The sequence below is a fragment of the Phasianus colchicus genome, chromosome 10 (genome assembly GCF_987193195.1).
Source record: "Phasianus colchicus chromosome 10, bPhaCol1.hap1.1, whole genome shotgun sequence".
Taxonomy (NCBI): domain Eukaryota; kingdom Metazoa; phylum Chordata; class Aves; order Galliformes; family Phasianidae; genus Phasianus; species Phasianus colchicus.
In genome coordinates, this window is record NC_143445.1 from 5424534 (window position 1) to 5442763 (window position 18230).

An 18230-nucleotide genomic window follows, 5' to 3' on the forward strand; every position below is an offset into this window, starting at 1 on the left:
GCCTCAGCAGCACGCAGGACTCAGACACATTTCTTCTCTTCTCAGATTCAGGATAATGAAGACCTCATGGCATTCCTCAAGAGTATGGTTTCTTGCACCAGCTCAGGCTGTGCTTTTTTGACTGGAAAAGGCAGGTCCTGCACAGCACATCCCTTAGCCACAGCTCGCATATGCAGGATCTCCACCACTCTCCATTCCCTGCTAAGGAAAGCTCTGTGAGCCACTTCCACCCCAGGAAGCCCCCAGCCCGTGTGCAATGCTTATCTTAATTTTTTCTGGCCAACTTGTAATGGTAAAAACACCTTTTTGACCAGCTCTGCCATGTTCTTCAGGATCTCTTGGCTCTTCTTGAAAACCATCCCACCACTGATACTGGTGTTGCCTCTTCAAGCAACCAGACACTCTCTTCTGATTAGGGAGGTAAAACCACAATGAACCATGAGCTCAGGCAGCCAATGGTGCTTGTTTGAAAGGAACACCAAAGTGTCTTTTCCAAAAGCCAGGCAAAGTCCCAAAAGACATTTCTTCATCTGCTCTGGGACTCCAGGCCTACTCCTACAGACATCCTCCCTTTCTGCCTGTACTCTCCAGGCTACATCTCCATCCCTCCTGCCAACATGTGCAAGCACATCAGTCCTGTCCTTGTTTGATAAGGAAAAACTTCATTGGAGAGCAGTGGTGGCCCTTCTCCCACTTCTTGCTTTCACAGCACCATAACGGCATCCCAGCTGGAGAGCAAAGCTTTGCTACTCCTTCTGTTGAGCCTGGAAAACCATTGCTTACTCTCCAGCTTTGCAACAAGACCCATGCCAGCTGCTCTGCCGTATCTCAAAACCGCACCCTTCCAAACACATTGGCCTCATTGTGAAGGGGAAGGAGAGCAAGGTTGGTCATCGGCACTTGATAAAACCTGGGTCTGAGGAGAATGAAAAGGTCCTTTCAGACTTTGTCTGTTTGTTTGAAGAGGATATGAGTAGTGCCTTAGGCTTGTCTGGCCTCGTTACGTATTAGTGATGCACCTCACACCTCTAGGGAATGGTGGGAGGCTTCTGGGATGCCCTCACTGAGCACCCTGCAGTTCTTGCTGAGTGGTCTAGCCCCAGAAGATGGAAATCTCAGCTTGGGTCTCCCGTGCTCTCCACCAGAGCAGTGGTCATCTTCCCACACATTGCTGCTCACCGTAACACCAGGTGTAGGCTAGCAACTGGATCAGAGATGCCTGCCTTGCCAACAAAGGTGCAATATACTCATAACCTTGGAATAAGCCCTCCAGCGTCCCCCATAGCCCAGCCCAGCTGAGCAGATGGCTTTCCCTTTGGTGCTTCTGTTCCACAGATGCATAGTCATGACAAGGAAAGAGGAATAGAGGAGGTCCTGATCAGGATGACAACCCCAAACTGGAACTCTCATGAGGTCCCCATCCATAGACAGATAGCTTTGTCCTTATGGAAATGGCTGAAATGAGCAGCAGTGAATCCCACAAGTGATAATCCAGGAAGAAGAAACACTCCAACAGGAGCAGGATCAAACCTGGACACCCTCAGATTCGTGAGCCTCTCCTTTCATCGTGACTGCATGGATGCTGCCAGGAATGGGTATCCCATGCCCTGCAGCAATAAGATCTCTCCCACAGTCCTGCCCAGGAATGCTTGCTACAGCAGCAAGGCTCCCTAGATGGGCTCAACCATCTCAGATCTCATGAGGAGAGAAGCTCCATCCCTCCAGTTCAGAGTTCCCAATAGTAGTAGTGGGTTTGATCCACACACCCAGTGAGCTAGCCCACAGCTCTCACCTGGCCCCAAGCTCCGAGATAAGCTGCCGGCCCGTCAGATAGCAGGAGCACAGGATGGGTGGAGAACGCAGCAGCCCTACAGCAAACTTGTGGTTTTGATGAGGTGAACGGGGAGAGGCAGCGCTTGCCTGCGCCAGGGAGAGATGACAGGAGGGGGAAGGGAGCAAGCTGGGCCCTTCTGTCACTAAAGAGCAAGGCGCTGGCCAGAAGGGACCTCAGACAAGTCTGTCTGCCTCTCCCATAGAGGCATGGCCGGAGGAGTGGGGATAACACATACCACCAGGACCCTTATGGTACACATCACATCCTTTGCTCCCACTGCTGCCTCAGGTGTTTGGTGGCCAAACGCAAGCAGCATCTGGTCCTGCTGCCTGGGCTCAGGTCCCAGGATCGTGGCTGTGTCCTTGTTGGTGCTGTGTGGGATGCTGGGATGAGCCTTGAAGGGAAAGGGTACAGAGGAAAAGCCACTGAAAAGGAAGGAGAACCTGAAGTTTTGTCATGGAAGAGAGCCTCCTGGTTCTTCTTTGTCTTGCACTGCCCACCAGCCAGCAAGAAGCTGACCCAGTGCTATACTGGGACTGGGAAGCACTGGCTTCCAAGCAGGGAGGTCCAGCTGTTGGCCATTCTGGCACAGCACAGTCCTGGTATGGGGAGTGAAGACCTCAGGAGGAACACAGGAGGCCAGGCTGAAGCAGGGATGAGCAGGATGACCTCCAAGCCGTGCAGACACAACTCAGTCTGCACAGGATCTCCCCGCAGTACAGACACAGAGATCTTATCATACAGTGGTTTTCAACGGCAAGGACTTAGGAACAAGCTGTGTCTGCCCTCAACTTTGCCAAGAAGGCAAGGACACAAGATATGGAAAAAAGGAGCAAAGATCAATTGCAAAGAGCAGAGCAGGAAGACACATGAAGGAGGAGAAAACAGCATCAGAGGTGCTGGATGAGACCAAGGAGGGCAGCAGGGACCCAAACACAGGGCAGCAGGGACCCAAACACAGGTGGCACCACCACTCCTACCCTACCATCCCCGGTCAGCCTGCCCATCGCCCACCGAGTTATAAAGGATTGCTGAGGGCCACCACAGCCCCAAGGCTGGCTGAGCAAATTGCCACCAGCCAGAGCAGAGCTGGGGGCAGGCGCTGCAGAGCAGGGCACCAGAGGGACAGCACCCAGGGAGGGGCCACCAGATGCAGGCACACAAGCCAGGCTCTGCGTGTTTGCTCTGCCAGACTCTCTGTGCGAACCCAACGGCAAGCACCCGCTGCTCGGCCACGGCTGCAGCTCACCATGCTGAAATTCAGAAGGTACCTGATCACGTAAGTGGAATTTTATCTATTAATTACAGCGTTATCTCCTTCAGCACTGGTTGTACTATACCCAGAGGTCACGTCCTTGCAGTGCCTCTGTGCCGAGGAATGGCTGGAGATGGAAGTAGTGGTGGGAATGGTTAAACGTGGGGAAGTTTGGGGTGATAGCATGTTCTCTTCCAGCAAAGCTCCCAAGCACAGCATTTCTTTCATGTGCTAGGCAGGAACAGCATCTTCTGAAAAGCCCTGTGATGCTGTTTGCAAACAGCGAACCCAATAAATGCACCCAGAGTAAGGTGGGCTCCTGGGGAGGCTCTGTTTTGGAAAGATGGGTGAGGAGCAGCCTGGACGACGTTGGACTTGGGTGCAGTGCCTACGGGCAGCCCTCCTGCTGGGAGAGAGCACTTCAGGGCAGAACAGCCCTTCCCTATGCACCTACAGCATATGCATTGCAGACCTGCGTGTCCCATTCTATCCTGGTTTTGCTGCCTTTAGTGCAGCTCCTCAGCATCTCCACTGCCACAGCTCCTCCTTCCTCACTGTGTGCTCCTTGATCCCAAGCAATCAGCCTGGAGGAAGCACCCTGCCTTTGTGCGAGCCCAATCAGACTGGAAATGGCCACAACACATGGCACATTTTGGACCACTTGCTCAGTCACCTCCAAAAAGGCAGCTGGCTCAGAGCCCAGATCTTTCACAGGTATGGTGGAAGTTTCCTACTGCCTGGGGAGCACAGTGGAAGCAAGCCCAGAAGTAAATCTGCATGAAGCACACATGCATGAGCAGCACCGCTTGCAAGGAAGTGCTACACTGCTGCAGCATCACCAAGCCTACTGTTCCAGATGGCATCAAACCTGTTGAAGCATCTGCAATTTAGTCTGTGTTCCACAGCCAGGGACTTCTGCCTCTTCATTTCTGGGGCTCAGACCCACCACCTGAGCCAGGTGTTTCTGCCCTGACAGAGCTTCTGCCCCAGACAATGAGGTGATCATGGGTACCTGCAGGTTGTCACCAGCTTTTGGAGAGGCAGCTAGCTTGCTCACCATGCTTGTAAGGTGTCTTCTCTCAGGTTTTACTGTCCTAAATGCTTTAGATATTAAAAACATCCCAGAAACTTGTCATTTCAACCCAGTGAGCCGAGATCCAAGCAGAACCATGCCTTTGTCTGAAGCAGTGCGTGACCACTGGAAGCAAATTACAATTAGTCACAACATTAGATGTATTTTTTTCTGGAACAAAGCCAGTTTAATGGCAAACCCAAATCAATGGGATACATGTTATCACTTCAAAGCTCTGTGTCTATCACGAATGGCTGCTGGAGCAGGAAGGGCACCCAGCATCGCTCTCCCAGCAGCCCTGGGACCAGCAGGTCTGTGCACAGTTTCAGGCCCCTTGTCCAAAACTGCCCACTGATAAAGAATGTGGGCAGTGTCAAAGAATGAGGATTAGAGTGCAGCTTCTGAGTGCCTTCATCTTTCCTCCCTGGAACCCTTCACTCCCTGCTCAGCAGAGACCACAAAGCAGCACACAGCTTCTCCAGCAGCATTCCCATCCACAGCAGAGGATTTAACCAGGTCCTCAGCACAAACCAGCCCTCATTACACAATGACTGGTCCCCAGGTAGTTGTCATCAGCAGAAGCGCAGTGCAAACTGTTCCCTTCTCCAGGAAGCTCACAGATTCCCCATTGGTAAGAATAGCATCAAGATCCAGCTCCTTCAAGTCCTGTGAACAGCACAAAAAGGTTTTCCAGGACCTGGAGGTGCCCACACTCAATGCGGCCCCATAGCAGATCTCAGTGGGAGCCGAGAGAAACAGAAGGTAAAGAAGAAACAGCTTCTCCTCTTTATTTATAGAAAGGGACCAGACATCTCTCAGCCAGGCAGGGCTGAGTGTGAGCAGTGCCTGCTCCCATTGTTAAAATCATGCTGGCAAGTCATTCCTGAGCAGCCAAGCAGCTTTACGGTTATCACTGTTTACCTTTTGGTGTGATATCTGTGTCCTGGCTGGAAATTTCCACTAGGCTCCACGACTCAAGCACAGCTGTTGATGTCCATTGGTTATCGCTGTCTCAACACCTCTTCCACCCATGGAAAATGACCTTATCTTAAAGCTAGATAAAAATAAATAAAAAATAAACAAGAGACGACTAATTTCTGATGGGTGTCGCGTGGAAGCCTTAAGGTCTCTTTTCCCTCTGCCTTGTGCCTAATGTATTTCTTCCTCCACGTGATGCAATGAGTAGTCTGAAATGTCTGCTTCCCTGCAGGAACCTGAAGGCAATATACAGGTGCCAGCCAGGTCGGCTCTGGGTCTCCTTCAGCCTCCTCATCCTCCTCATGGTCTCGTTTCAAGTTGTGGAGAAGCTGCAGCCTACCAGGTATGTCACAGATAGAAGGGCAAACCTGCACCTCATCCTCCAGCCCTTCACCAATGACTGATAGGGGTTAAAACACACACGACCAAGAGCACAGGAAAATCTGGGTGGGAAACAACCCCACGGGGGCTCTCTCATCCAACCCCTGCACCCTGCTCGGAGCATCTGAGGTCAAACAAGGCTGCTCCAGGCTTTGTCTTGTCTGGCCTCAGCACTTTGCAGGATGCAGGCTTTGCTCCTTTCCTCCAGTGCAGCAGGGCATGACAATGTTGATGTTGAAAGTCCTTCACATCCTGCATCCACCTCGACCTGCCAGGCTGGTCGTGCCAAGTGGTTGAGCTCTACATCCAGCAGCAGTACTGCTCACCCTGAATAGAGAAAGAGGAGCATTGATTTGGGATGGCTGCAGAGGAGCTGCCCTCCTTGCATGCTCCCTTCCTTCTCTGCCCCTTTGTGTTGATTACCAGCAGCCCCACTCCCATAGGACTCTTCCTGCAGTGGGCAGGAAATCTCCTCATGCACTTGTGGAGAACAGTGGAGGGCAGGGCAATTCCCAGGCAGCAGAAAACAGTGCAACCTGGCCATTGCCCCAGCTGAGCCCACCAGCACACTCAGTGCTCCTAGCAGGGATCCCATACCTCCTGCTGCTGGTTCATCTTCACTCCGTTGCAGGAATTGTCACTGTGAGCTGGAGCATGCCCTGCAGCAGACCACCGACCACAGCCAGGAGAGCCCTGACTATGTCCTCCAGACCCACGGCCCGCCAAGGGAGGATGATCACCCATACAGGCAGAGGAAGGCTGTGCTGGAGCCCTCTGAGAACACACAGGATGATTTCCAGATGCACCTTTACTACAGACGGGTGACACCACAGGAGAGCAGCCCAGACAGAGAAGAGGGGGACTGGGCTTGGCAGCCTGCAGAGAGCAGCAACAAGATGAAAGCCCATCTTTCAGCCCCACAGCTGAAATCTCAGCTCTCCAGCCCCAGAAAAGCAACCAGAGGGGATATATTTCCAGGTGTTCCCGAAAGTGCCACCACAGCTCTGGGAGATACTGATGACGGTGTCCTCTTCACAAACAGCATTGCTGCAGAGGAGCACAAGAAAATAATGTCAGCCCAGATGATGCGGGTGACATTGCAGAGCCCACCTCAGCATCGAGCCATGGGTTCTCCACCCCGACGTTGGGGTGACTCAGTCAAACACCCCGTGCTCGATACAGCTCAGCTCCTGAGGGCAGGTGACTTCTATAGGACAGGGCTGGAGAGAGGACTGCTCCCAAGCTGGACAGAAATCTCTACAGATGTGATGGCCCTGGGGGATGGTGGGCAGGTAGAAGACGTCTTCTTTCAGAAAGCGTGCAAACCCAAGACCAACATCGTTTTCCTGAAGGTCCACAAGAGCGCCAGCAGCACTGTCATGAACGTCCTCTTCCGATTTGGTGAGATGCACAACCTCACCTTTGCCTTCCCACTCAGGGGCGGCCACCAGCTCTTCTACCCACACCACTTCATGGCGAGGTTCGTGGAGGGCTTCTCCCCTAGGAAGCCTCCTCAGTTCAACATACTGTGCCACCACATGCGCTTCCTGCGGCCTGAGGTAAGGGGCACAGCCTCCGGGCCTTGGGAGTGGGGCAGGAGCAAGGTGGGGCACCAGGAAAGCATGGAGGCGTTCAAAGATCACACAATCATAGCACAGCTTGAGTTGGAACGGATCAAAGATCATCGAGTTCCAACCCCCTGCCACAGGCTGAGTCACCAACTGCTAGATTGAGCACTGGATCGGGTTCCTTATGGCCTCATCTCCAACCTGGTCTTGAACACCTCCAGGGATGGGGCATCCACAGCTTCTCTGGGCAGACTGTGCCAGGGCCTCACCACTCTCTCAGGGAAAAACCTTCCCCTGACATCTAATCTAAATCTCCCCTCCTTTAGTTTAAAATCATTTCCTCCTATTCTTCACTATCTACCCATGTAAAGAGTTGATTTTCCTCCTGTTCACAATCTCCCTTTAAACAAAGGGAAGCCATAACAAGGTCTCCCTTGCAACCTTCTCTTCTCCAATCTGAACAAGCCCATCTCCCTCAGCTTGTCTTTGTAGGAGAGGCGCTTCAGCCTTCTGAGCATCTTCATGGCCCTCCTCGTGCATCTCCTGAGGGCTTCTGTAGACAAACTTGATGAAACCATTTCTGCTTTTCCAGCAAGCAGGTCCCTTTACCCTGCCCCACCTTTAAAACTCCATTTTTTCTCTCTGCAGGTACAGAAAGTGGTGCCCAGCACAGCCGTCTACTTCTCCATCCTGAGGAACCCCGTGCAGCTCATGGAGTCCTCCTTCGTGTACTACAAGGGCACGTCGGCCTTCTCCCGCGCCCGCAGCCTGGAGGAGTTCCTCAGCCAGCCCTACCGCTTCTACAACCCCAAGGCCGGCGACAGCCATTACGCCAAGAACCTCATGACGTTTGACTTCGGCTTCAACCCCGACGCGGAGGTCACAGCCAAGAGGGTGAACTTAATGCTGAAAGCCATCGAGGCATCCTTTGACTTGCTGCTCATCTCAGAGTATTTCGACGAGTCCATGGTGCTGCTGAAGGAGACGCTGTGCTGGGACCTGGACAGCGTCGTGTCCTTTCCACTCAACAGCAGGGACAGCAGCACCAGGTCCCCGCTCTCTAGCATCACAGCCGAGAAGATAAAGGCCTGGAACAGGCTAGACTGGGAAATCTACACCCACTTCAATAGGACCTTTTGGGAGAGGATCGAGCGGGACGTCGGGAGGGAGCGCATGTGGCGCGAGGTCAGGGCGCTGCGACAGAGGCAAGCTGAGCTGGCGAGGACCTGCCTGCAAGGGACGGGCAGCGTGGGCCCAAAGGACATCAAGGACTCCTCCCTGAGGCCGCTGCAGTACGGCAACGCCAGGATCTTGGGCTATAACCTCAAGCAGGGCTTGGACGAGGCGACGGAGCACATGTGCCGGCGCCTGGTGACCCCAGAGCTGCAGTACAGCACTGCTCTCTACAAGAAGCAGTTTCCCCCAAATCCCCCCCAGAATACCCCCCAGAGACCCCTCCAGAAGCCCCCTCAGCTCGCTCCCTCGCTGCAGGGCATGCAGCAGGGCAGAGCCATGCGGTACAGGCTGGAGGGCACCCGGCACTGAGCCCCCGTCCCGGCCTCGTTCTCCAGCTCCTTCAGCTGAGGACGGCCAACCACCCACCCCTGGGCTCTGGGGTCACTGCTGCCACGGTGCAGCCCGGGTGGGATATGAGGTCTGCAAGGCCCTGTTGCCCTTGACCACCAGAGCCCCAGAACAGGCCCCGTTGTGGGCCCTATGGACTTACCTCACTGTGACTCCTCTGAGGTCACTCCTGAGCCAGCAAGGATGAATCCCAGCCTCCGTGGGAGGAGAGGATGCAGGGAACGAGGAGGATGGCAGCACTGGGGCTGCTTGTCCCACGGTGAGAGGACTCAGCAGAAATGGGACGCTAAGCTGTTATGATGCCAGGAGGCAAAACAGGCTGCAGCTGGAGGTGGTGAGGTGCCAGGCTGTCCATCAGGGCTTCATTTACACCTCGGGAATGCTTCTGTCTGTCCAGCTACATCTATCCTCCACCGCGCCTCAGTGCTGGAGAGCAGCCTCTTAATTAAAAACAACAGTGTTCACTGTCACTCCTATTAAACTCCCCTTCATTATGGTAGATGATCTCAGCAGCCCAACAAAAAGACACTTCCGTGGGAAAAAACAGAAGGATTGCATGAGCATCTCTGTGCCAGACATCCCAGCCCTCTGCTTGGAGCAGCTCTAGGAATGCTCCATGCTCTGCACAGAGAAAAAAATACTAGCATCAGTCATGGTGAGGCACTCAAACTAAAAGCAGGACCAGCAAATCAGTTCAGACAAGAAACGAACCCCATCCCTAAAAGCTTTCCCAGAACCTTGATGTCTTTGCTCTAGGCTCCATAGCTTAGATCTGAAATAACCTCGGTTCAAATCAGGATTTTTCATCTTGATCAAAATGGAGAGATCCTGAAAATGCCCCATTTTCTGCACCATTTCCAAACCAAAAGATGTTCAGAAAAAAAACTGGTGGAAGATCTGAGTTCCCCACAACCAATTGGACAGGGAACCTTGAGGGTCTCTGTGTCTAGCAGGAGAATAGAGGAGGGCACACCACACACCTGGGTACCAAACCCACCTCTGTCACCATCACTGCAGCTGGGTGTCATTTCATTACTCTGGTTGCCTCTCAGCTAATCAGGGCTGGATCCTGCCTGCTGCTGAAGGAAGGAGCAGGTCTCCTTCATCCCATGCTTGGGCTCCCATGGAGGTCATCAGGAATTTTGCATCCAGAGAGTCTGTGCTGGGAAAGAAAAAAAAAAATCTCCCTCCCTCTTCCCCAAGCAGATTTCTTCAATTTCTGGAGGAATGACACCACTCGCCTTAGTGCCAATTGCAACATTTATTTCACAGAGCGCTGTGTTAAGCAGAGACGTTTCACATAGCACAGAGAGCAGCCCAGGGCTGGGACTGGCGGGGGTCTGCATGCGACCACCCACCTGCACCGCATACCAGAGCCACGTATTTGAACCAAAGATGCTTTACGAACCCATTATTGTCACCTTGCAGCTCCCCGGCTGCATGCAAAACACAGGCTAAAAACCACACTGGGGAAGCAGGGCGTGCTGTGCACTGCTGCTGTGAATTGCAGAGCATTTTAAAGCCTTCTCCCTGAGCTGTGCGATTTGTGTCCACAAATCTGTGTCCACAACTGATTTGTGTCAGTTGAACTCAAATAACACCAAACATTACAGATAGCTTCCTCCTCATCCCAAGTCTCCAAGACTTATTACACTGTTTTTATGGCCGTAAGAGACACAGACAGATTATTTCAAACATGGCATGATGCAACCACGTGGGAGTTGCCCAAGCGTGCCCACGCAATGGTCCTGAGTTTCTGCAAGCTTCCTGCGTACACCAGACAACCAGTAATTTCTGCAAACACATTAGTTTCCCCCCCACGACTGGCATTGTAGGCTTGGGTGTACAAAATGCTCCACACCAGAACTGCTCCCAGCAGAGGGGCTCAGACACGAGGCGCTGTGCTGCTCTTCTCCCCTTTTCCCTTCTGCCGCTGCTCTCCATCTTCTGCATGTGTCACCCTGGTCTTGGGTATCTTGTATTTGCTCTTCTGGCCATACAGCAGGTTTTTTTGGAAGAACCTTGGGATGTTGCCTTGGTAGAGCAAGAGGGCGGCGAGCATCCCTGAAACGAGAGCGTGCCTTCTCGTGTGCATGCACTCTCACTACACGAGGCTTACGGTGACCCAGAAGGGCTGTCAGCTCTTTGCTGGGAAGCATTTGGACAGTGGGATCCACCCCTGACACAGCTCACCTGTGAGGGGCCCCAGCCAGTACACCTGGATGTAGTCCCGCAGGCTGCTCCCCGCGCACAGGAAAGTGCTGGCAGTGGCCAGGGCAGGGTTGAAGAAGGCTCCTGTGGCTGGCACAGCTGCGTGGGGAGGAAAGCAGGGCTGTCAGCATCCTCCCATGTGCCAACACATCACCTGCTGCCCAGACACCCTAACCTGCCATCCACCCCAAAGTAAGTAGAAAACAAACATTGTGCAGCAGTCATCCCCTCTCAGCTTGAGCCATGGGGGAGGGAAGAGGGGCTGCTCCTCCCCGTAAACCAGGCTGCGGGGGAAGGAAGGGGTGCACTCACCTACGTAGGTCAGGAAGGTGACAGTGGCTGCCAGGACAGGCACCCGGCACACAGCAGGGCTGCAGCGCAGCCTGAGGAGGATGAGGTGGAAGAAGAAAGAGCAGGCAGCCTCCACCAGAGCTCCAATGTGGGGGGACGTGTGGATGGAGGAGCTGCACTCAGAAGCCATGAGGTTCTGGATGAGGTGGAGCTGTGTCAGCTCCCAGGACCAGTAGAGCTTGGTGAGGGCCCAGCCCATCCCTGCACCCACACACTGGACCAGTAGTTTGGCCACAGTAGCCACGGAGCCGCATTCAAAGAGAAGAAACTCCTGGAGAGAAATGGTGGGGTTGGCAGCTGCTCCATTTGCGCAGGCGGTGTGAACCGCAAAGAGGAGGAAGAGCAGAGTCAGGACCACGTCGGGGCCGAGGCCGCCCCACGGGCCGATCTCCAGCAGCATCCTCAGCTCCAGACAGCTCGAGCACAGCTGTAGTGAGCCAGCCAGCTCTGCAGCCAGGCACCCCAACAGTCCCGGGGCCAGCAGCCTCTTGGAGAGCCGCCTGAGTGCCTCACACGTGCCAAGCACCAGGAAGAAAAAGGCGATGGAAACGTTCAGGCCAGCCATAGCGAAAGGCACACGAGGAAGAGACAGAGCCACGCAGCTTTCAGCCCCCGGGAAGGAGCAGAAAAGCCTCCAAGCCTCTGTTTTATAAGGTCGTGCAAAAGCAAACGTGGCACCTGCCCAGCGGCCAGGAGGCTTTGGGAAACACCACACATGTGAGCTGCAGGAGGCATGGGGACAAGTGCTGCCCAGAGCTGCTCCGGTCAAAATGTTGCTTCCCATCCTCGCCTCCTGCTCCAGCACCCAGCTCTGCCTGCTGCTGTGCTGTTTACCAAGCACTGGGATGCAGCTCAGCTATTTGAGGGTGCCAGCACACACCCCTGCTCCTCTCTGAGTGCCTCTTTCAGGCTACTTCTTCAGGTCTCCCAAAAAAAGAAAAAAATTCTTTGTTCCCCAACTCTGTATTTTTAACAAGAACTGGAGTAAAGTTGACTCCATGATTTCCCTGCACCTCTATTAAGGTGCCCAGGGGCTCAGTGAAGCCCTCCTTCAGCCAACACGAGAGCTTGTCTGGCATTCTGTTCCCTGTCCTTGTCCCCATTGGGACCTCACAGTGTTTGCTACTGGCACTGGCTGCACTCAGTGTGTGCCCACAGGTGGGTTTTAGTGGCAGGGACATTTTAGCTCCTTCTGCTGGATGGGATCTCTCCCAGCTGCACTGGCAGAACTGCTGTCACCATCAAATAATGACAGTGCTTCTTGGGTTCTGCCCACGTTTCCCATCCTGACAGTGGGAACAGCAGCTCACTCCTCACCAACAGAATTCCACAGGGTAAGCGTCCCTGTATGATGGGAACCAATACTGCTTTCCTTCCTCAGGACATTTATTTCCCCAGGCACTCACCCAGCGGTGGTTTTGGGAAGGTTCCTGGTAAGAGCAGCACACAGTGCTTGCATTGGGAACCTTGGGAAGCCCAAACCACTGTCAACAACTTCTCCTCCAAACCCTCCTATCCAAAACTGCTGGGCTGCGGTCAACCTGCCTCAAAACACATCACCACTTCAGTTTTTAACCTATTTCTCCCAACAAAACACAAGTGTGCATCTTTGGCCTAATATAAGCACACCTTGCCCAAATATGGAAAGATAAAACATGCTTCAAAAGACTGAAAACTTTTTTTTTTTGGCTCAGTGAAAATCCTAGCATTTTAAGAACTGCTCAAGGTATCCAAAACCTATTTCCCATCCACCATCTGTAACTATGGCTGTGGCATATCCTGCAACTGTGCAATGCTTAACTCAGGCTTGAGAGAGCAGCTGGGCACAGTGCCATCACACTGCCCTGTCACATCAGCATCTTCTCTTTTGATCTGCTATTGTACCAAGCTGGATTCGATGCTCACGAGCCATTCACAAAGCACCAGGATCTCGAGCCTGAGCACTGAGTTGCGCTGCTTCTGCTCCTCCAGTCCCATCTTCCCTCCTACTCACTTGATGCATCTCCACATCACTTGGTTAGACGTGATGCTCTCAGACATCTTTTCCAATCTTAATGATTCTCCGATTAATTTTCTCATCAAGTCCAGCCTGTTTCAGTAATCAGATCAATACAATCAATTGAAATGCAGTTATGATGTGCTGGAAGATGTTCTCCCTGCAGGCACCAACAGGTGGGTAGAAAAGGGAAAAAGCAATGCCACCACTACAGTGGGGGAACAACAGCACGAGAAGCTCTACCTCTGCTGCTCTTCTCCCTTGCCACAGACTGTAAGGAGAAAATTCACTGTTGTTACTTGTTTGAAAAGTTTCCATCAGGCTACAGTTCGAAGTAGGGGGAGATCTTTGAGAAACCCCTTCCTCTGCAGTCAATAATTTAGCTGAGCTCGAATCTCACATCCCGTTCCCACACGACTGAGGTCTGCAAGATACTGCTGGGACAGTTATTTTCACTGCAAACAGTCTTCATTGCAAAGTGCAAGTTGCAAAACAAGGAAAAGGTGCAGCTGTGCAGGTCGCTGGGAGCATGCAGAGTGCTGTGCTTGTACACGAGTCCCATGAATCGCAGCCAAACCCAGCGCTGCTCCTCACAGCACTGCAGGAACTCTCACTGGAAGTGAAGACCTGTTTGTTTTTCAACCATCCTGTGTTTAACCAGCATCCTGCTGGTGTGGCCCAAAGAACTGTGCTCAGCTCTGTGCTTTAATCCACCGCAACTCAACTGCAAGACATTTTCCCCAACTTTACAGCAAGACTGCATTGCTTTAACCTGATGCACAATATCCAGTACATAAAGAACTGATGAAAAAACAATGGGTGGTTGCTGCTTTTAGTCAAGGCCACGTGTAAGAAAGTGAAAAGCAAGTTCTTACAATCCTCACTTGGATTTATCAAGCAAGGACAAGGAAGTTTCAACCTGTGCAAACTAAAACCAAAATCCTGCTCACCTCAAAGCAACTCAAGTGTCAATATCAGCTGAATTAGTTCTACTAAGCACCTTCTCTCCTCCTGTCAGCTGTTTCCACCATAAATTAACGCAAACCTCAGTTAAGAACATTTCTTATGTCTGGCTGAAAACATTTCCAAACTCAGAGTGTTTCTTCACTTTCCTCTGTCAACAGTATGAGCAAGGTTCACATAATATGTGAGAAAGGGAACAAGGTGATTTCCCAACAACACATGGGAAATGCACAGTATGGGTACTTTGATATCCACAGCCAAGCCAGAAACATCATCTGGGTTTCAACTGAACCAACCCTAAGCCCAATCACATTTCAATGTCCTCTTCTTTAACTGGACTGCATTTTCATGATTCCAACCAGAAGCGTGAGCAATAGTGGAAGATGCAATGATGATGAACTAAGCTGCTGCTTTACTCCACTTGCAAAAAGAGCGCATGATCTCTCTTCAATGATGGATGAAGTGTGTGCTCCAGACCCTCTCTCCCATATGCTACTCCAGAGCATGGTGCAGAAGGTGCAACGATGGCAGCAGCGTGCAGGGATAGGTGCATGTGAAGCTGTTGAGTAATAACACTGAAAAAGAAACAGAACAGGCTAGTATAGCATAAAATTACATCCACCACCATTAAAGCTCAGTTACAAACCAATTCTGCTAATCTCATTAAGACCTCCAAACTTTTACTCTTTCCAGCTATTCTTGTCTTAGAAGACATGGGGAAGGGGAAGAAAAAGATTTTTTTTTTTAGAAGTTTATTTCTAGCCCTGAAAGAACAGTTATTAAACAAAGTCAACAAATACAGTAGTTAATATTGCAGTAACAATTAAATAACATAATGGGATTAAATTACACAAAAGGCAACATTAAAATCTGAAGACAGTTAAAAAAATAAAGAGAAAGCTTGCACCCACTTCCATTTCCACTGATAGCGTGAGGGACAGAGGGAAAACGGACCAAAGACATATTCAACACCAGCTGGAGAGACTTTATCAGCCTTCTGGCTCCCCCAGCCACCCTCCACCACAGGAGCTGCCTTATGTCACAGTGCATGCTCCCAGCACCACGGCTGCTTTCCATGAGCAACCCGCTTTGTTCGACGGTAACAGAGATCCCAAGAGTTGCACATTTCCTGCACACGTGCATCCCAGCCACGAGCTGCCCAGCGAGTCACACCAATTACAGGGCATCCCATACACATCACACACGCATTGGATTACAGGCCAATCTGGGATCCTACACTGGCACCCAAGAGAGCGAGACATGTGGGAACCCCAGCACTTTCTAAAGCAAACTCTTCCTTTCCAGCATCTACTCAAACTCTGGCTGTTCTGTTTGTCTATGCTAGCCAAGTCGAGCAGCAGCAAGTCTTAAAAATGCTCATCTCCATTCAGGGAAAAAAAGCATGGCTTGCATCTTTGTTTTGCAGACATGCAGGTGACATTGGCAGAGAAACCTTCAGACACACAGAAACAGAGCACAGCCAACCCCCTCATAGCTCTCCCCTTCTGCCAGCTCAGCTATTCCCAGCTCATCTCTGACCCCACCTTGCAGCACTCCTCAACTCAGAGCTAACACCATTCCAGCAAGCATCAAGATATGTTTTGTAACTCGGGCTGGGCTAAGTCTTGTTTGCTAGGATGACTGTAAGCTTGGAAACCACCTCCTAAGTAGACTAAATTGGACAATTTTCATAATACAAGTTTAAAACCGTTCTCATTCATCAATAGAAGTGAACTAATAAGTTAAAATTACTTATGATCTCATGTTTTTTTTTTTTTTCTATTTAAAAACTTCTAAATTTATCACAAGTTATACTTATCTTACTGTCTAGACTGTGCCATCAAAGAAAAAAAAAGATTAAAAAAAAAAAAGAAAAAAGAAAGAAAGAAAAGCTCCCACCTTAACTCTGGCACAAGGAGTTTCACAAAGTCCATTGCCAGCAATGGACAAAGAGGGAATCATCAATAAGACAGGTTTTTTCCTTAGCCAAGCTTCCTTGCTACTTCACTGATCAGGAAGCCAGACGCATTCAAACCAAGAGCAATGCCATTCTAGTGTTTACAGCATCCATGGCCTGCAATACATTTTGCCTGGGAAATGCATCTAGATTTATGTGCCTGGAATAAGACACTGTCTTGAAGTTAAAACCACAGCTATTCTTGCACATACAACTAGAGAGATTTTGTCCTCTGACGGTGCAGTTAACATAATGTACTTGGGTTCCTACCACAAAAGAGCAGAACATAAACTGAGTGGTGGCACTGCAGATCCCTGCACAGTAAGGCACCTGGGTGGCACAAAGCCATCTCCTAGAAGCTGGTGAGTCACTGCCAACATTTCGGGACCGTAGTCCTGCTCACCTTCCCTCACCAACAGACACAGGTTCAGCAGATCTGGCTGGCTGCTTTCAGCTCTGAGTTCTGTCATACCTTGGCTACCAGTCCCCAATTTTTTCTATCACTGTACAAAATTATCTGAAAATGACATCTACCTTCTGCCAGCAACGTTTGTAAAGGTGTGTATAAATTTTATTCAGGGTCCTCTGTTAATACCCAGCAATAACCCTATCCATCCCAGGTCCTGCCCACTGCAAAAGTGATAAAATCCCAGTAAAGTAACAGTTATTCATTCACAGAATCATTTGGCACATTGTAACTACAGTTAGTTCTTCATTAAACTGTTTGGGAAGTTGAAATGCATAGACTGTAGCACTAAAAGAAGCTGGGGGCACAGGCTCTTTTACACTCGCCCCATTAACACACCAAGAAATCACAGTCGCTGAAGGCGCTCACTGTCCCTCAAAGGGAGGCACTTTTTCTTGCACTGAATGTTCAACTTCAGCCACTCAGGCTGCTGTTGTTTGCAGTGAGAAAGGGTCAGTGTGATGATGCATCAAGTCTCTTCAGCTTCCAACCAGCCAGTTAAATAAGCCCCGTGGATTTCTGAAGGCACTGTTCTCCCATCTCAGCCTCCGTCTTCTCAGAACAGCATTTTGGCATTTCCAGGTGTTTGTAATCTTCTGTTTGAGAAAACCTGCATCTTCAGTGTCCTCAGATCTGATGACTTGTTTTGATTTCATTAATACAAACGGAGCACATACAAAACTGGAAAAAAAATAGCTCTAATACTTAAATTCTGACAACTCCATATGTTGATGCATTACTTGCTTGGGGGAAAAAATTACAACATATACAAAAATGTATTTGATACAAGAAAGAAAATGTAAAATAAAAAGTCAAAGGCACCAGCATAACTTCCAAAGCCCAAGTCAGAGCAAAGATGCAATACATGTTTCTGAACCACCCACCACACCAAGCAAAATACCCCTTAAGCTTCTGGCCAGCGAGACTAATGGGAAAAAGAACACACAGGAAGACAGCTGGAATTGTTTTCTTGCCCTGACTATAGCTGATCACTTGATCATAAATAAACTATCTGACCCTTACCTACATATCCATAAACTGACATCCAAAGACTTGACCAATCATGAGGTTTCTACAAAGTAGCCACATCTTTGATTAATAGTCCACAGAGCACAGGCATATAAAAAAGCATTTGAATACTTCTCTTCCCCCTCTCTCCATACATGTCTGAAAAAGCAAAATATATCTCATATTGTGATTTCTTAAGTAGCCACACTATTAAACAGTTGAGTGACAGCTAATCTGCATAAGGAACAAGGGGCAAGATGTACCTTCACATTAGTCACATTTGCCATGAATCCTGTCATTTGGGAGCTTACTAGAGCAATTTACAGGTAGAGGGGAGGAAGAGGAGAATGAAAGAGATCAGCTGGTAAAATTAGTGCTGCTCTCTGAAAGCTTGAATTGGTCATTCAAGTACTAAAAGCACCCACAAGGGTACAATGAATGGGAGTTGTTACAGTAAAGTCATTAAAGCCCTTAAAACCCTGGGCATGCTAAGTGGCATTTCTGGGCTGTCTGGAGAAAAAAAAAATATAGGAGAAGAAGGGAAAAAAAAGCCAGTAATTCAGTCCTCAATTCCTTCTGGACCCCAGAAAGGGATCACTAGATTCA

At 50.4% G+C, this 18230-nt stretch overlaps 2 protein-coding genes and 1 long non-coding RNA gene across 3 annotated transcripts; 1 reads left to right on the top strand and 2 right to left on the bottom strand.

Moving 5' to 3' along the window:
- Positions 1 to 4933: 4933 nt before the first annotated feature.
- Positions 4934 to 9352, bottom strand: LOC149916573 (uncharacterized). Its single transcript, XR_016469551.1, has 2 exons — positions 8815 to 9352; positions 4934 to 5215 (listed from the first exon to the last, which is right to left on the bottom strand). It is a non-coding gene; the product is annotated as an uncharacterized LOC149916573 (long non-coding RNA).
- Positions 5340 to 8757, top strand: LOC116231005 (galactose-3-O-sulfotransferase 2-like). Its single transcript, XM_090147770.1, has 3 exons — positions 5340 to 5482; positions 6152 to 7079; positions 7737 to 8757. The coding sequence occupies exons 1-3, from the start codon at positions 5340 to 5342 to the stop codon at positions 8631 to 8633; spliced, it is 1968 nt and encodes a 655-aa protein (XP_090003896.1). The 3' UTR covers positions 8634 to 8757.
- Positions 9353 to 9861: 509 nt separating the features above from the next.
- On the bottom strand, positions 9862 to 16704 carry LOC116231004 (aquaporin-12-like). The gene is made up of 3 exons (XM_031596530.2): positions 11196 to 16704; positions 10866 to 10982; positions 9862 to 10736 (listed from the first exon to the last, which is right to left on the bottom strand). Exons 1-3 carry the CDS (start codon positions 12016 to 12018, stop codon positions 10558 to 10560), a joined length of 1119 nt encoding a protein of 372 aa, XP_031452390.2. The 5' UTR covers positions 12019 to 16704; the 3' UTR covers positions 9862 to 10557.
- Positions 16705 to 18230: the final 1526 nt, after the last annotated feature.

Excerpts from the sequence above, each read along its gene's own strand:
- LOC116231005 (XM_090147770.1), top strand. The coding sequence starts at position 5,340 with ATGAGTAGTCTGAAATGTCTGCTTCCCTGCAGGAACCTGAAGGCAATA. Across the intron at positions 5,483-6,151 it reads GAGAAGCTGCAGCCTACCAG|GAATTGTCACTGTGAGCTGG; the intron begins GTATGTCACAGA and ends ACTCCGTTGCAG. Across the intron at positions 7,080-7,736 it reads TGCGCTTCCTGCGGCCTGAG|GTACAGAAAGTGGTGCCCAG; the intron begins GTAAGGGGCACA and ends TTCTCTCTGCAG.
- LOC116231004 (XM_031596530.2), bottom strand. The coding sequence starts at position 12,018 with ATGGGAAGCAACATTTTGACCGGAGCAGCTCTGGGCAGCACTTGTCCC. Across the intron at positions 10,983-11,195 it reads CACCTTCCTGACCTACGTAG|CTGTGCCAGCCACAGGAGCC; the intron begins GTGAGTGCACCC and ends CTCCCCACGCAG. Across the intron at positions 10,737-10,865 it reads CTGGCTGGGGCCCCTCACAG|GGATGCTCGCCGCCCTCTTG; the intron begins GTGAGCTGTGTC and ends CTCTCGTTTCAG.